The following is a 17,792-nucleotide window of genomic DNA, read 5'->3' on the forward strand; positions in this document are numbered from 1 at the left end:
AGCCTTGGGGGACTCCAGCGTTCACGGGCTTCGGGCTCTAGCAATAACGGTCGACAACGACCTGAATGCTGTGCCCAGTGAGGTAGCTGGAGGTCCACTTGAATAAACTCTCGGGAAGCCCAAATGATGGAAGTTTTGAGAGAAGCGCCTTGTGACATGCATGATCAAAGGCCTTCGGTATATCCAGACTAACTGCCAGGCCTTCTCCCTTGCTTTCGATAGCGGCCGCCCATCTATGTGTTAGGTATACCAGAACATCGCCTGCCGACCGATCATGGCGAAAGCCGTACTGTCGGTCGTTGATCAACTTGTGACTGTGTAGTTAGTTATACGAAGAGCTGGCGGTTAATTATGCTCTCCATGATTTTGTAGAGCAGGGAGGAAATAGCTTTAGGCCTGTAGTTTGGCGGATCCGAACTGTCTCCTTTATTTAGATCGAATTTACAATTACCCCTTTTTACGCCCCAGGCAGGGCAAAACACGAATGCTAACTAAACGTAAATGACTATTAATTTGAAAGAAATAGACACATTGTTGGATGAAAATAAAAAGGCCTTTGTTTCAACAAATTCCCCTTAGCTTGAATCCGAAAGAAGTAAATACCTGCAGATAACCATTGATATAAATTAGCCAAATGTCTACGTACAATGGAAAGAACTAGGATGGGAAAATGAGATTATATCTCAATTTTGGCGAGCCCTATCATAGGGCAATTCAGTATTTTAGCTTTTCAAGAATCCTAAGGTGCACTGCATGGTAGTGGGGAAACCGTATCGCTTATCATTAGGTCAACGCATTGCTGTGCTGGTCACTTCTTATCATAAAAAAATGTTACCCAATTTTCTGTCCTAATATTAAACTTACCTTTTCAAATACAACTACCACCAACAGCTAGAGATGGACAACATTGTTCTCTAAAGCAACACTGCTTTAAATGGTTGTTGTAACCTTCATTTTTATCGTGAAATCTTAATTTGCAGCCCTCTTCCTGGTTAGGACATCTATGTAAGCCCTGCAAAAATCAAGTTACAAGATTTGATGGCATACGAAAACTTTTCCAGCAAATTATAATGCTACTCTTAGTATTAAATCCACCCACATACAAAAAATAATTAATTTAGATTTAGAATCTGCAAGTCCAGGTAAGCTGCCAGCCATCTTTTAATTTTTTTTTTATTATTATTTTTAATATCTTGCAATCTGCCTGGTCACTTGGAATTTAGCTAGAGGTTATACAGTTCTAATTAGTTTTGTAATGGTATCCAGTCCAGTGACCAATCCATTTTATTTTTAACGACAATATGTTATATAATATTGAGGTCTTGAGGGGCTTTTCCGTAGACTGTTGAAAGAACTTTTATTCATCAGATTGCAGGCGAGTGCATTTGGGTGGGCTTTAGTACATTTTGATTAAGACTTGAGTATATTAAGTATCTCCTGTTTATCCAAATGTTGTGGGTTTTGTAAATTCCGCTAAGATTTGTTTTCAATCAATTCGAGACGTGTTTCACCTTTACGCGAGGCATCCTCAGGATATGTTGACTCGCCAAATAATGGCACGATACTCTAGTACGGGACTGGCATTCTCGTGCCAGTATTTGGCGAGTAATACATCTTTCTGAGTTGTATGCCACGTTATTTACTGTCGCCTGATACTCGGCTTGGCTTGGCGATCTCTCCCATGGTTTTGTGGACGTCAACGATCCTCAACTAAAGGCATTGTCTTGAAACGAGCCTTTACTTCACATATACACAAAAAGGATACAAAAACAAAATTGTAAGTTGCCGTGCTATTTCTGATGAATGTGTCCAAAAATTGCGGTTAATAATTTCCACACAGCTGTACCTTGTCTTAAAACAATATTTAGGCCCCATCAGCCCTTTTTTTTTGAAACAATACGTCTACTTAAACAAAACTGTACTACAGCTGCAGTAAAGCTTTTGACACCGTGATTATTGAACAACTTAAAAAGGTAGAAATGTGAAACGGTTTATTGCAATGGTTAACTAGCTGAGAGTTTTAACAAAAAACCTACCAATTCTCCTTTGTTTCTGTCCTTTGAAAAAGCCCTTGCTGTTCTATTATTTTTATTGTAACAATTCTTTCCATTTATTTGTACATCACGTTTACTAACGTCAGAACCGTATCTGAAAAAAGGTTATTCAAAAATTATAAAATATATTTAAATTTAAATATATTTAAGTTTTCTTTTTAATATCTTTAGAAGATTTCATCCTCGGTCCTCGTTCGCCTAGCATAATTAAAAAGAAATCACTGTATACCTAGTCTTACCATAAATACTGAAACAAAGAATAAAAAAAAAACTATTGCAAATAACATTTATTACTTTAACAGTGTGTTAGTTTAAAACATAAATATAAAACAATTTAAAATATAAAAAGCTTATTCGAAGTGGTCTCAGAATACAGTCCTCTAAACGTTGAGGCCAGTTATCAATAGAAGCACGCACTTTCCATGGGAAAATTCTTCACTGCCAATCGGACGGATTGTTTTAGTTTTACTCCAAATTATCATGGCGTTTAGAGCAAGCCGTACTATCTAAAACTGACCATAGATCATAATCCAGCGGATTAAGATCGGGACTAGACGACGGCCAGTCTTCAGCTCTGATGAAGTCCGAAGTGTTCGAAGCTTCACTACCTTGTCAAGAATGTTATCTTGATAAACTTGTGCCGATGTTTTGATACCTTTTTCACAAAAGTATGGCTCAGTCACTCCTTCATAGCTAATACCCCACCAAATCAACACTGAAATCGGATAGTGCCCACGTTGCACTGTGTCGACTAAAAGGGAAGCTCCTAAGAGCTTTGAGCATAGTTGTTTCGATTTTACCACCCTATTCTGTTTTTAATAATCAGTTAAGAAATAACCAGTAGACGCCTCTTATAGGCTGCAAGTCCCAAGTCATCTTTTAAAATACGCGACATGGTTTTCGGTGCTATCTTCAGGAAGGATTTCTTCGAATTATTTCCTTTACTGCTTTGACCACCTTTTTCGTATGAACACTACGTTGGCGGTCAAATCTTTTTCTGTCAAAAACAGAGCAGGTCTCATTGTACCTATCAATAGCCCGGTCCACATACCTACATTTTACTAATACAAAGAGTATAGAGAGTTTTAAAAATTGCAATTGGCTTCATCACACCTTTATGTAATGCAATCACAGCGATTCGGTTCTCTTTATCACCCTACTCCATTGTAATACCGCAAAATATTTTTCAATGTATTGGCGCCAAAATGAGATATAATTCAATGAACAATCATATTATAAAAAAGACAGATTCCAAATTCATATGCAATATTTTATTTTTTATTTTTAATTGCAACAATATTTATGGCCAGACTAAGTATATTAAAATATTTTTGTACGACAAAAATTTAAGATAAATATGTGAAGTTGGTACAAATTCAACAGCTGAATACTTAATTTTATTAAGTTTTTTAGGCCGAAAGCTTAATAATAAGTATTTAGAACGGTACCAAATACTAGTTTATTCGCTCTTTACCGATACCTTAAAAAGGAAAAACTTACGGTTTTCTAGTTTCTGGTAAACTGTTTCCTTCCAATACCATAGGTGGCGCTGTTGGTTGCGACATCCTAAAGAAAAAAACAAACAAAATAAGAAGCTTTTTAATGATCTACAACACATCATCGGATGTGTTAATAAATCAGTATTTTCTTGCTGTTCGCAGGGAGAGTATGGAAACTTATTTAAAACCGATTCAACAGAGAAAAAATTCACGTAAGTATTATTTTATGGCGCCAATAATCGCCCTTTCTTACCTCTCACCCAAATTCTATTGCCGCAGTACTGAGGGCAAAAAAATCAGTACTTAATTAATGACACAAAATGTTTAGGTCTACCGAAGTGCGGAATTTCTGGCCAAATATTTTATTACAAGTGTGACGAATTTGACATAAGCTGTCATACAAAGATAATATGTTGATATCCGCTTATACCAAAAACATATGGAAAAGATGTCTAAGTGTTAAAGACAAAACATTAACAAATTTAATTTAATTCAGGGAACTCAACATTTAAATTTTTTATGTGCCCAATAGTAAATTTACTCAATTATTTTATGCAAATAAAAATATTATATTTCAGTATATTATGTTTCTCTCACTATAGTTTACCTTAACAGGTACTGACAGACTGAAGAATGTAAAACTTAAGACTAAAAAATACCTTACCGCTACTTCACTGATGTCACTGCTCAAATCGGGTTCGAAAATAACTTAAGTAAACTAATAACGCCGTATCTGTCAGTTAACTAATTCATTTTTGACATTTGGCGCGGTAAATTTAATATATTTAGTTTTATGACTATTTAACAATAAGTTATTGGCACTAAACCAGTACACGATGTCAGGTAGAGCATTGTTTACTTCGACATATAAAACTTGGCTTCTTTTCGTCCTCTAGTAAAGCCAAACTGTTTTATAATATAGAGTAATTTTTAAGTGTTAAATTGTGTCAGAAGGGGGATCCCTAAGGTAAAATAGGCCACTTACCTGGCGCGAGCTTACAAAAATGATTCGCGCGCGCCGAATAACATTAAACATGTAATAAATTGTGAGAAAAATATGCACCTACATATACAATATCAGATATTCTCTAGAGAACCAGATTTACACATTATTCCGGTATTCATTTATGTAAGTACCATTTAAAATTTATTACACTTAACGGTACCCTAGAAATGTCGCCGAAGCAATGCTTGCCTAGAGCGCACTCCATACATTATATAGATTACCGATTCATATAATTATTATCATATTTCGTTTTAACCATTCTAGTAAGATAAATTATTATCACAGAGTAGGGATTTATATTTACATATTAACGTTACAACAATAAAAGCGCCCCCTATTAGAGCGGACAGATAAGTGACACGGTGTGGTGAGTATAGACAATAGTGGATTAGTATTTTATTGTAATATCAGTATTGTATTTTTGTACTTATTCGTAATTTAAACATTATTTTAATGTGAGTTAAATTTAAAGATTAACAGCTTAGATCATTTCTACGTCTAGATAGAAAAAGCAGTGCTGCTGTGAAAAAGTCGAAAAAAATTGAGTTTAGAACCAAAGTCTATTTTGAGAAAGACACGCACACTAACACAAAGTGTCATACAACTAGCGAGTAACACTCTAAAATAATATTCCAAAACGTACACTAAAATAATATTTCTGGCCTGTTTTTATCGGTTGTCTAACAGCAAGAGATTTATCTATCTAACATCTAGATGTGTAAATTATATAAGGTATACTATTTTTTTAAACTTGAGCTTTTTATTTGTTTTATTTAAAATAGGTATTTAATAAAGTAGTTTCTCTTATATCTTCTTAATCTGTTTGTTTCTAAATAAATAAATAAGCCATGAAATGCTTACCAATGAGCAGTTGTATTGTCCGGGGTATACAACGGCCTCGTGTTAACTAGTGGTGGTTGGAATTGAGTGTTTTGTTGATGCAACACTGATGGATATTGGCCGTGGTACACAGGAGGCATATGAGCCGCTTGCACATTCTGGGAACTGGTAACACACGATGTATTATAATTACAGGCACACGAGATATTAAAGTCTCAACTCCGAAAGTTCCACTCAAGCCAAGCTGTAGTATGCAATCATTATACGAGTATATACAAAACCACTGGAACGACGAATTAACACACCTCGTAAGTGTTAAGTACACTTACGGGGTGTGTTCAAAACATAAATAAGGTCACATTTCCATAATATAGGGCTCTTGGTTTTTGTCGTGAATACGTCTATAAATTTGCTTTAATAGTAGGAGGCTAATCTGGAAGTAACAGTAACCAAATCGGGGGATGTAGTTTGGTGTTGTAGCAACATTTATATTTATATTTTGTTAGGACTGCTAAAAATTGTTAAATCAAAAAAGATGCTTAAATCTATACAAATTATTAGATGTATAACTTATTATAGGAGTCACATCATTTTCCAAAAAAATTAAGGATAAATTAAAAAATTGCAATATTCAAATAATAAAAAAATACTTAATATTTAACAAAAGCTATGAATATAGGTATTAAAATAATACACATCGCTATTAATAATGCATAGTTATTACAATTTATAATTTAAGACCTTAACAATCTTTTAAGAGGCAGGAATGCCTAAGTAAAAATTTAAATTTAGTTTAGTATGAAATGTGCAGTCATTTTACATAACAATACAGGTTCGCGATGACCTAAATGACCTGTCTGACTTTTTGCCTCAGGTGGAAATGATGTCCGTCACACACAATTGATTTAATAATAATATGAATGATGCTATGCTGGGCTATATTTTTGTAATCTTTTACTTTCTCGTCGGCGCGGGAACCCGGTCACTTGTATGAGATTTTTAAATTTTATGATACACATTGCTTTACCGGCAATATAAGGTATCAACTTGACAAATTTTACTAAATTAGGTGCATAAGTTGCTGTGCATAAGTTGCTATATAAGAAACTATAGTACTTTATTTTTCCAGGATGAAAGGTATCCAAGATGCTGACCGGAAATATAATTATAAAAAGCCAAATTTTATTCAATAATGCAAAGTTATTGTTTACTAAGCAATATAAGTTACTTTACTAATTAATTATTCCACGGGAACTCCTTAATGTTCTGGGATGAAAAGTATTTGAAGTGTTGACTGGCAACATAAGATATCAACATACCAAATTTTTCTTAAATAATGTGCATAAGTTGATGTGTACTAACTACACTATATAAGTAAGTAGAGGTTTTCAACTATCCCACGGGAACTCTTTAATTTTCCGGGATGAAAAGTATCTAAGGTGTTGAACGGCAATATAAGGTATCAACATGCCTAATTTTATTAAATTATTAGTTAATTAATATTAATAATTCCTTTATTTCAGGCTACAAGGCCCATAAAATAAATACCTTATAGTCTAACATACATATGATATATAACTTAAATCTACGTCACATTTTCGCAGCGATGTGAGGCGCGGGTTCGGTAGCTTCCGGCGGTCGGCGACGTCCGCGTTACTTGCGGAACACGACCCTCGTCGGCCACAGCTGCACGTCCAGGAAGGTCGATATATGTTCCGTCGGGACGCGAACAACAAATAGTTGAAGACTGCGTGACGCGTCACCAACTTTTCGACCCCCAACCGGAACCTTGTCTTCTCCACCAAGTACTGAACAATGTCGGAGGCCTTGGTGGTGTGGTGAAAGCGAGAGACGTAGATATACGTCGCTGGGATTACGGGACGCAGGAGCTGGTTCTGACCTATCGGTGCTGTGCCACATTGGTTGTAACTAGGAGATCTCCTCTTCTTCCGCTCCACCTTAATGAAGCCATCCTTGTCGGTCAGACCCTTCGACACAGTTCTACAAGCGGGTTCGTTGCGGGCGTGCCCACTTCCACTTTCTGTCCTCTGCACTGTCCGCTTTCTGGGTTGCTGGCGGATGGCAGCAGCATAGTCACGTTGAGGTGTTGACGTTACGACAGCAGGCGACACCTCCGAGAGGGGAGGAGGTGAGGGACGGGCGGCAAGTACATTACCGCTTACACGTGCAGGCACAGCGGCCGGTGTCGAGTCGAATTTCGCTGATTCAAAACTCGCTGGCGATGCAAGCCCCACGTCGTGTCTTACAACAGTATTGTTGCGCAAAGTTGCAACTTCAGCTTGCAGGTCCCTGATGGTTTTCTGAGATGCCTCTAATTTCAACACTACTTCTGCCAGGCCTGCCTTGAGGTTTGTGATGTCCTTCAGCAACCTGGTGACGTCGACATGGTAGAAGGTGACGGGCGGTTAAATTATTTGCATACGTTGTTGTGTAGTACGCTATTTAAGTAACTAGAGGTTTTTAACTGTCCCACAGGAACTCTTTAATTTTCCGGGATGAAATCTAAGATGTTGACCGGGGGTGTAAAGTATCATCATGCAAAATTTCAATTCAATCGGTCCAATAGTTTCAGAGATTAGCCCGTACAAACAGACAGAGAAATAAGGAATTCCAAAAAAATCGGGACTTGTTCTTACATCCCCGTGACTCGGTTTTGATAATTTTTTTTCTTTGTACAGAAATTTGATCTTACAGATTTTTATAAGATATAGATGGCATATCGAGGAGCTTCCTGCGGGTTTCTAAGCTTGTCATATTAAAATATTTCGTTTTATCATTAGTATTTTTCACATAGTTTGTGTAGTTTGCATGCATATGCAAGGTGCATCAGATGTCTTTTTTGAATGCGTTTTATCCTTAACAGGTGAGTATTATAATTAGGTGACCACACTACATTACAATATTCTAGGAAACTTCTGACGTACGTTTAATTTTTTTTATTTTTGTACCTGCTTTGAACACATGCAGTTTCGATTTAAGAAAACCCAAAATTTTTGACGCTTTGGTTTTTATAGTTTATGACCTCATTTTCAATTTACGTAATAAAGGTTAGTTTGCTATCAAAAATATACGCCAAGATCTCTGAATTCAGATAATTCGTTTGGAGCTTAATTTGATAATGAGATTGAATAAGGTTTCGGTTATGGATGAATACATCAAAATCGAAAGTCATGTTATTAATATAACACCAATTTGCAACAGCATTTAAATCATCTTGAAGTAATGTTCTGTCTGTAAGGATTCTAATAGTTTTATCTAACGTTAGATAAAAAGATGAAAAGAGAGAGCAAAAAAGTTGCAGAAATTTTGCTAGAAATTTCTGCAACAATCTTCACAGAGACTTTCATTGGTATCACATTCATTAAATTCTCTAAGCCAATTTATTTTGTCTAACTCCGCAATGATCACTTTATAATCTGCATTGTAATAGTTATGTCTTACTGTTTCGTTATTAATTTTGAGTGACTTATTTCCAACCAAACTTAATGATATATCTATAGGTTTATGTAAACGATCAATACTGACGAATTCATTTGTGGCTTCTAATACATTAGTATTTGTTATATTAGTTAAAACTAAATCCTAAACTTTATTTCTGATGTTGGATACATTATAATATTGATTAAGATTGTTAAGGGCGATAAAATAAAATCAATGAGCAACTTTCTAAATAGGAGAATTATTTGTAAACTGTAGGTGAGTAGTAATCTATATTAATATTTGACCATTCAATACAAATCATATTTAAATCACCTATTAGGCAAATATTGTCAATACTATCAGAAACCCTGTTAAATTATCTAGAAAGTGCTCCAGGATATTGACAAGGAGGGGGAAGATATACGGCACAAAAAGTTGCAAAAATTATTTCAACTTTGATTATCTTCACAGAGACTTAATGGCAGTCAATCGAGCTGAATTTAATTTGTTTGAAACTGTAATGAGTACCCCTCCTCCTTCTTTATTTGCATGGAAACCCGGTCTTTCACGATCGTGATGTGAAGGGAATACATCAATAATTGCACCCGGTTGAGGGACCCCCATTTTGAGGTATTTTCGCTTGTGTTTGGTTTTCCGCTAAGGATTTCTTATGACGTGAAGAACCTACTATGTGTGTTTATGTTTCAATCGTCACCTGTCACAAGTTCTAGGTTTCTTGCAAAAATAGATAATACTCACTTTGGCATAGAAGACATTGGCATTGAAGTGCTCTGTTGCATATGCGAATGGTATTGTTGAGGTGGGAGGTGTGGGTATTCGGTATGTGTTGCTTGGGTAGATGGGTTGTTGGTCATCTCCAATCTAAAACAGAAGAAAGTAATTAAAATTTAATTAAATAAATTAATAGTTATTTTTTTTATTACACTCACTCACACATTAATTCCACTATCCAATTTCTAGTGTGAGTCGATCTTGCAATTCAGTATGTAAATCTTAATTGACAAATCCATATACCTACATTTTAGTGTGTGTAAGTATTACCTTTATGCACATATGCACACACTCATCTCTCCAACTAGTATTTAAGAGCCCTTACAGATCATATTAAACTTATCATTTAATACCCGAACCTCCAACATTGCAATATTATAGAAAATGCTTATCTGTCACATTCATAGAAATATCAAGCTAATAAACTAATACGTAATTTCATATCTTATATCAACACCTGCCGGTCTAGATTTATGCTATATACCTGGATAATTATGTTATTTTGCATCTCCAAACGTAAACAATAGAATTATTTGTAACATTAGATATTAATTATTTATAGTCATAGTTCCACTCGTTTATTACGGGACAAGCAGAATTGGGCCCGCGCTAATGTTGGCCTGTGTTTCGTTCGATCTGTAAGCTATCCAGAGGCCTAAAAGCGATAAATTACAGCACCGCTTTCAAATAAACTGGTCCAGGACAGTAATTGACTATGAAGGTAAATGTCGCACTATAGGAAGGCAGATACTGACTGGCTCCTTGAGCAGATCCCCAGCGCAGAGATCTTGATTCTTGGCAATTTGGCGAACGCCCACCACGCCGAAGAAAGACTCGGCTCACGTACTACAGATCATGCGGGGAGATCTATTTATCTAGATGTGAAGTCGTGATATATATCTATAAGCGATTATATATCACGACTTCGCTTTAGTATATGATCTGTTACTACTCCAATCCCAGACGTGGAAGATAACACAACTTGACCGGATGTTTGGTCAACAACGAAATGCCTGACAGCCTTTCGTTGTTGACCAAACATCCGGAGTTCAGACTGGTTTTCGTTGAACCTCTTTTGGTGTTTTCGGACCACTGATACGGCCCCTGTACCCTGTAAGGTAGTCGCCGCATGTGGCCCTAAGAGTTTTGGGCCTTCCATGGACCTCATTTCTGGAGTTCAAACAGTCATTAAACACCTGCCTGCTCTGGTGCACCACCATCACACGGTTAAGACGGTTTAAAGGTAGCCAAATTTGCCCAAATCGTGCTGCAGATATTAATTAGCGCCTGCCTGCTCCTGAATAAGCGCCGGTTCTTAATTGTCTTTTCCGGCTCTCTTAGTTATCAGACCAGTTAGTTTATCAGTCCGAAAAATATGGAAGTCAGTACCTAAGTAACGTACCTTAAGTGTACGCTCGGCTCCAACCAACGATAGTGCGGCCGATTACCATTGACTCCCTTTATCTCTAAATTTAGACGGGGTATGCATCGTACACCAGCCGTGCTATGCTATGCAAAGTTTCGGAAGAGGTACCGGCAAAATATACTCCAGTTCAACCCTAATAAGACACAGGTTTGTGTTAACTTACGTAAACTACTTAGAGCAAAGTCGCACTTCCAGATTCCCGAACCGATATGACGTATGGACTTTCAAGCTTAGTGAGCTTAAATCACTTGGCAATATTACTTGTAAACCTCCCGGCACACTAAGAATCCCCACCCCAGTAACCAACCTATCCAAACAGTAAGCGCGATACTAAAACCCAACCCAATTGCAGTACGTTATACATTATCGATATAATTGATTTGCAAAATGACACTTTTTCACGTTCCGATAGCGAAATCACAAATGAAGCAGAATATATTTGATAGAATAATTTTAAATGTTTTCAATTGAATCGTTAACCTGATTTTTTTTAAACATACAAAAATATATTGAAAATGCTTCAAAATATTGTACCTCTATAAATAATGTGTCCAAAACTAAAAACCACATGTGAGTACATACTCTTTCCTTACCACTTCCTATCTCGCCTTAGGCCGTTTTCACATTGATTCAAAAGCTCACATAAATATAAAACGCTTAGTAATGCTTGTCATCCTCTGAGTCATATATTTTTAAATGGACCTAACGATCCGGCAACAAGTCAGATGGGCCTAATATTTTGGTTTGGAGTTCTTATTAACTATTAATGTTTCGTTACACGTAGGGAAATAAATAAAATTATTTTACATGTTGATAAAATATTCGCTTAATACCTTAATAATTTATACTGTACTCATCATTCTTAAGAGGTTTTTCATGATTTATTTGCTCCAATTAATAGGCTCAAATGAAAAACAAAACATTTTTCTGCTTAAAATTTGACGCGACGACATACCCACCTCTGCTGATGTACGCTAGACATCGCATTTTGATCAGAACTGAGCGTAGATGTAGTTTTTTCATCTTTCCTTTTTTGTTCCAAAAGTTCTTCGCATTTTTTTTCAAACATAATCCTTTGCGACTTTATTTCTAATTTCAACTCGTTGACAATTTCGCTCTCGCTGCAACAACACATACAAGTAAATGAGTAAAATGTCTAACTTATTTGCTATCAATGAAAAGTTCATAAGCGGTACTGTCATATTGGCCCTTAAGAGGGTTTTTCATTTGCATTAGGCACGTGTGTGCATGCGGATACGCTGCACTTCTTATGTGTGTGCGTTATAATATAAAAAAAATAAAGTTAGTTAACATTGCGCGTCAGGTTTGAGCGCTCGCCATAACAGCTTGTTTTATTTCACATCCCATAAAGGCCTAAACTCCAAAGTTAAAACCAGAATATATGATTAATGACGAACACATTCCACTGAAACAACACCAAAATGATTGTATACCGACGATTGCAACTGACGACAGTATTAATGTAAAGCCTTTACTCGTAGTGGCAGAGAGGTAAAAAAACCAGTTAGATTTGGTTCATGCTTAGAATAGAATTTAGAATAGAATAATGTTTATAATTTGGTATGTATTTTTTCGTGAATAGCTTTGTATGTGTACGTTTACCTTTAATTTGTTAATGATTAAGTAGTATAAAAATTAAGCAATCGTATTAGTGAGTAGTTCATTTAATGTATTAGGTATTTCGAAATTGCAGAGTGCACTAAAATTTGTAGGTTATAAAATATTATTGAAGATGACATTTTAATAATTAAGTTTATTTTACATTTGTTCATTAAACGGTTACGGTTGTGTTGAAGTATTATAACTAATTATGGGTTCTTATCATAGTAACCGAGAACAACGAAATAGCTTGCACTTTCGCAAAGTGTTATCAATGAAAATATTGGAGAAAAGTTGAACCTTATGGGAATTATACTGGTAATTATTGCAGTAATATTTGGACTGCTCATAATATTTTTGTTAAAAAGTCAGAGTAAGAAAAAAATACGAAGTTCGTTCAGGAAGGAAGCGACAGCAGCTATTTGTTCCGCGCCTTCTGTAGTCAAGGTGCATACAGTGCCGGGGCAATCACCAATTTCTAGTCCGCAGGGAGCGCATAACGTTTCAATTGTGCAATTCTGTGTAATTCGAATAACAATCTTAATGAATGTCATGCATCAGCATTACCTACTCATGTTACACATTGTAATCAATGCTCGTGATTCTTGAAATGTAATTTTATTATTAAGTATAGTTCGTTTTTGAAAGTAAATGTAACTCGTCTATAGTAATATAATAAATTATGTATTTTTCTTTCAGTATAAGGGGAGGGCTGATGTAGGTACACATTCTCATTGATAATTTACTATGTTTGCATTATATACGTGTGTGCATGCGGATACGCTGCACTTCTTATATGTGTGCGTATTGCAAGGATGCCCGGTTAATTTTTATGATTAATAAAGTTAGTCAACAATTAACATTGCGCGCCGGGTTTGAGCGCTCGCCATAATAGCTTGTTTTATTTCACAATTCCATAAAGGCCTAACCTCCAAAATATTATAGAATCTCCATGACATGCGCGAAGTTTTTGTATCGCAATGTTTTCTTTACTTTTACAATTTATGAGTTCATTTTTGCACAAATTTTAGGAAAAAATTGTGCAAAAAAGCTGATATTTAGAGGGTTCTACTGAAGTTGCTTTTTTGTATTTTCTGTATTTTGAAGGTTTCACTTCACTTCTTCACGCGCATAAGGGTAAATTTTTTAAGGATGAAACGTAAGAAAGATCGAGAGACAGAGTTAGATAGAGCGAACGTCGCATCACGCACAGTGGAGTGAGAGAGCTAATGAGAAAGATTGAGAGAGAGTAAGGGGGATCGAGAAAAAACACACGCTATTGATTGATGTATGCGCTTAGTAGTTATATATTAGAACTTTAGATGGCAATTTTGTCGCTTTACGTCTTGTGCAGTTAACGAAATTCTACTACCATAGGGGTGACTTTTTACGATAATTTTAATTGGTCAATTAGTCAGTTTTAATATTGAAGTAAACAAATGTACCTCAATTAAGAAAGTAGATTATAATTAAGATTAAATTAAGAAATGATTAAAAATGCATCAAATAAAATAAAAATGACTTGGAAAGTTATTAACTGGGAATGTGGAAGAGCGAAAGACTTCAAATTTGAATATAATCTAATAATAAACAATCCTAAAATCTATTCAGAGCTCCTTCTCTAGCTTCTGCTTTTATGAAATATTTTTCTGACATTCCAGTTTCTATCACAAGCACTCTTGTCTTTTCCACCAGTGTTGCCGAGTCACTTCTTTTGGAAAATGTTAAAGAATGTAAACAAAATTTCAAATTCAGTGTTGTTAGTCCAGCAGAAATAATTAAAACTATCAGATCTTTAGAAATGAAAAAAAACTGCTGATTTATGGGGCACATCTGTAAAAATAATAAGTTCAGTAATTGACGTCATAACACCATATCTAACACTAGTTTTTAATACGAGTAGCTGTATTGAGCATGGCGAGTTTCCTGGCCCTCTGAAATATAGTAAAATTACACTAACATTTACTTCGGGTCTCACTTCTGACCCGAATAACTATCGGCCTGATTTGGTGTTGCCGACCCTTAGTAATATTTTTGAAAAAAATATTTTAAGGCAAATGCTTACTCACTTTAACACTTATAAGTTAGTATAATAATAAAAATATAGTAATAAACCAATTTGGCTTTGAATGCACTTGGTATCTTCTGTGATTTATCTAAGGCTTTTAATGTTCAACATTCAACGCTGGCCTGACCAGCTATGTCACTATGGTATAAGAGGATCTGCGCTCGAACTTCTGATCTTATATTTAAATAATAACAAGGCTCTATTCTTGGACCCTTACTCTTCCTAATTTATATAAATGATCTACCTAACCTTGTAGAAAAAAACACAACGTGGTATTGTTTGCGGATGACACTTCGCTCATATTCAAAGTAAAAAGAATCCAAGTCTTATATGACGAAGTAAACAATGCTCTATCTGACATAGTGTACGGGTTTTAGTGCCAATAACTTATAGTTACTCATGAAATGTCAAAAATGTAGATGCGAATATTTTATTAAACGAAGAGGTGGTAAAACCAGTGGAATCTACTATATTACTTGGCATTACTCTTGATTCCAAATTGAAGGATTGGCGGATAGGCTTAGTTCTGCAGCATATGCGGTTAAAAAAATTTTACAGTTAACTGACATAGTACGGCGCGACTAGTATACTTTAGTTATTTTCATAGTACCTCTTATGTCCTATGGTATATTGTTATGGGGCACTGCGGCCGATATTGATACCATCGTTGTGCTTCAGAAGAGGGCTTTTCGCACAATTGATAACCTAGGTCGTAAGGAATCATTAAGAGAAAAATTTAAAGAAATAAACATTTGAACTGTTGCTTCTCAATATTTTCTTGATAATGTTCTATATGTTCATAAGCACATTGAGGAATTTCCTAGAAACTGTGACATTCATAATGTTAACACGAGGAATTATCATAAACTTGTTATGCCTACTACTCGGTTAAGTCGAGTTAGTAAGTTTTTTATTGGGCGATGTATATGCTTCTACAATATGATCCCAGAAAATGTACAGTACAAATGTGTTGCGAAATTTAATAGAATTGTTAAAAAACGTTTGTGTGGGAAAGGTTACTATAGCATAAACGATTTACTTAAGGACACCACAGATTGGGAACGAAGCGAACACCCTCAGGCTCTTTAATTATAAATGTTTATTATACGATATCACATTATTATCCATATTTTTATATAAAAAAAAGCCCGCTGAGTTTCTTGCACCCGTTCTTCTCAGGTCTGAGGCAGTCTATTTTCAATGGGTGGTAGTTTTTGACGTTCAATGATTAAAAATATTTGAATTTAACGGGAATGCGTCGAATTACCAATAACACTGTACATTAAGTCTATGATATAAACTAATTCAGAAAATATACTCTTTTGAACTATTATGTGGCATTATAAAGTTACATTAGAGGTTGTGAATTATATTATATTTTATTGGTAAGTATCGCTAAATCGGTATTAAGACACGCGCGTAGTATTGTACGTTTCAAGATTTAAGTTTTTTAATGTGCATAAGAAAAAATACCGATTGGAAAAATATAAGTACGAGATATGAGATATTTGTTTTTTTTTATGGAATAGGAGGACAAACGAGCGTACGGGTCACCTGGTGTTAAGTGATCACCGCCGCCCACAATCTCCTGCAACACCAGAGGAATCACAGGAGCGTTGCCGGCCTTTAAGGAAGGTGTACGCGCTTTTCTTAAAGGTACCCATGTCGTATCGTCCCGGAAACACCGCACAAGGAAGCTCATTCCACAGCTTCGTAGTGCGAGGAAGAAAGCTCCTTGAAAACCGCACTGTGGAGGACCACCACACATCCAGATGGTGGGGATGATATCGTAACTTAGAAGACACAAGTTTATCCCGGCACTGGTCGACAATTTCCCGAGAGAGACCTGCATGGCCCGTGTATACGGCATCACCAGTGCTGTCGTCCGCATAGCAATGTATGTTGGAGGTGTCCAACATATCATTGATATGCAGAAGAAACAGCGTAGTAGATAGCACACAGCCTTGGGGCACTCCAGCATTCACGGGCTTCGGGTTCGAGCAATATCCGTCGACAACGACCTGTATGCTGCGCCCAGTGAGGAAGCTGGAGGTCCACTTGCACAAGCTCTCGGGAAGCCCAAATGATGGAAGTTTTGAGAAGAGCGCCTTGTGCCATACACGATCAAAGGCTTTCGCTATATCCAGGCTAACTGCCAGGCCTTCCCCTTGCTTTCAATAGCCGCCACCCATCTATGTGTTAGGTATACCAGAAGATCACCTGCTGACCGACCATGGCGAAAGCCGTACTGTCGGTCTTTGATCAACTGATGACCCTCTAGGTATACCAAGAGCTGGCGGTTGATTATGCACTCCATGATTTTGGAGAGCAGGGAGGTAAAAGCAATAGGCCTGTAGTTTGCCGGATCCGAACTATCTCATTTTTTTGGGATCGGATGGACAAGGGCTGCCTTCCATGAGTCAGGGACAACGCCTTTTGAATAGGAGTGCCGGAATAAACGCGTTAGCACCGGCGTCAACTCAGGGGCACACGTTCTAAGCACGATTGGAGAAGTGCCATCCGGCCCACTCGAATTCCTGACGTCCAATGAAAACAGAGCTCGCCTAACAGTTTTCAGTCTGAACTGTACTTCAGGTATAGAGCTCTGACACCGTGCGATGGTCGGCGGTGTTTTTCCGTTGTCGTCAAGAGTCGAGTTGGAGGCAAAAAGAGCACACAGGAGATCGGCTTTCTCTTTTGCCGTATGGGCCAGGGTGTCATTCCTCATGTGCAACGGCGGCAAGGACGGCTGGTTGAAGTTACCAAGAGCAGCTTTCGACAACGACCAGAACTTGACGATCACCTGACGACGTGCTTAGATTTCACACGGGCGATTTGCCGCTTAAAAAATCTGGAGGCACGGTTATATTTCCTCTTAAGAACTTTGCAGTTCGGATCCTTTGTGTACATGCCCTGTAGTATCACATCGGCTACTGCAACGGCGCAGGCACTAGGTTCATCCGAAGGGAAACAAAATTGCCCCAAGGGTAGGATGCAAAAAAGGAACGCAAACTCTCTTTAAATCTGCTGACTTGTAGTGCCAAAC

General features: G+C 36.7%; 1 protein-coding gene across 2 annotated transcripts in view; it reads right to left on the bottom strand.

The window, feature by feature from the left end:
* Positions 1-17,792, bottom strand: part of LOC126974032 (uncharacterized) — an 80,213-nt gene that overhangs the window by 48,024 nt on the left and 14,397 nt on the right. Inside the window, exons 4-8 of one of the 2 annotated variants that reach the window (XM_050821404.1) lie at positions 12,018-12,179; positions 5,421-5,564; positions 3,555-3,620; positions 2,037-2,148; positions 949-1,012 (exon numbers count right to left, since the gene is read on the bottom strand). In XM_050821404.1, coding sequence (XP_050677361.1) covers positions 949-1,012; positions 2,037-2,148; positions 3,555-3,620; positions 5,421-5,564; positions 12,018-12,179 — 548 coding nt within the window. Of the gene's footprint in view, positions 1-864; positions 1,013-2,036; positions 2,149-3,554; positions 3,621-5,420; positions 5,565-12,017; positions 12,180-17,792 lie in introns of those variants that run through there. The other variant, XR_007731463.1, reaches the window with a different exon arrangement.

Source organism: Leptidea sinapis, chromosome 31 (assembly GCF_905404315.1).
Source record: "Leptidea sinapis chromosome 31, ilLepSina1.1, whole genome shotgun sequence".
NCBI lineage: Eukaryota > Metazoa > Arthropoda > Insecta > Lepidoptera > Pieridae > Leptidea > Leptidea sinapis.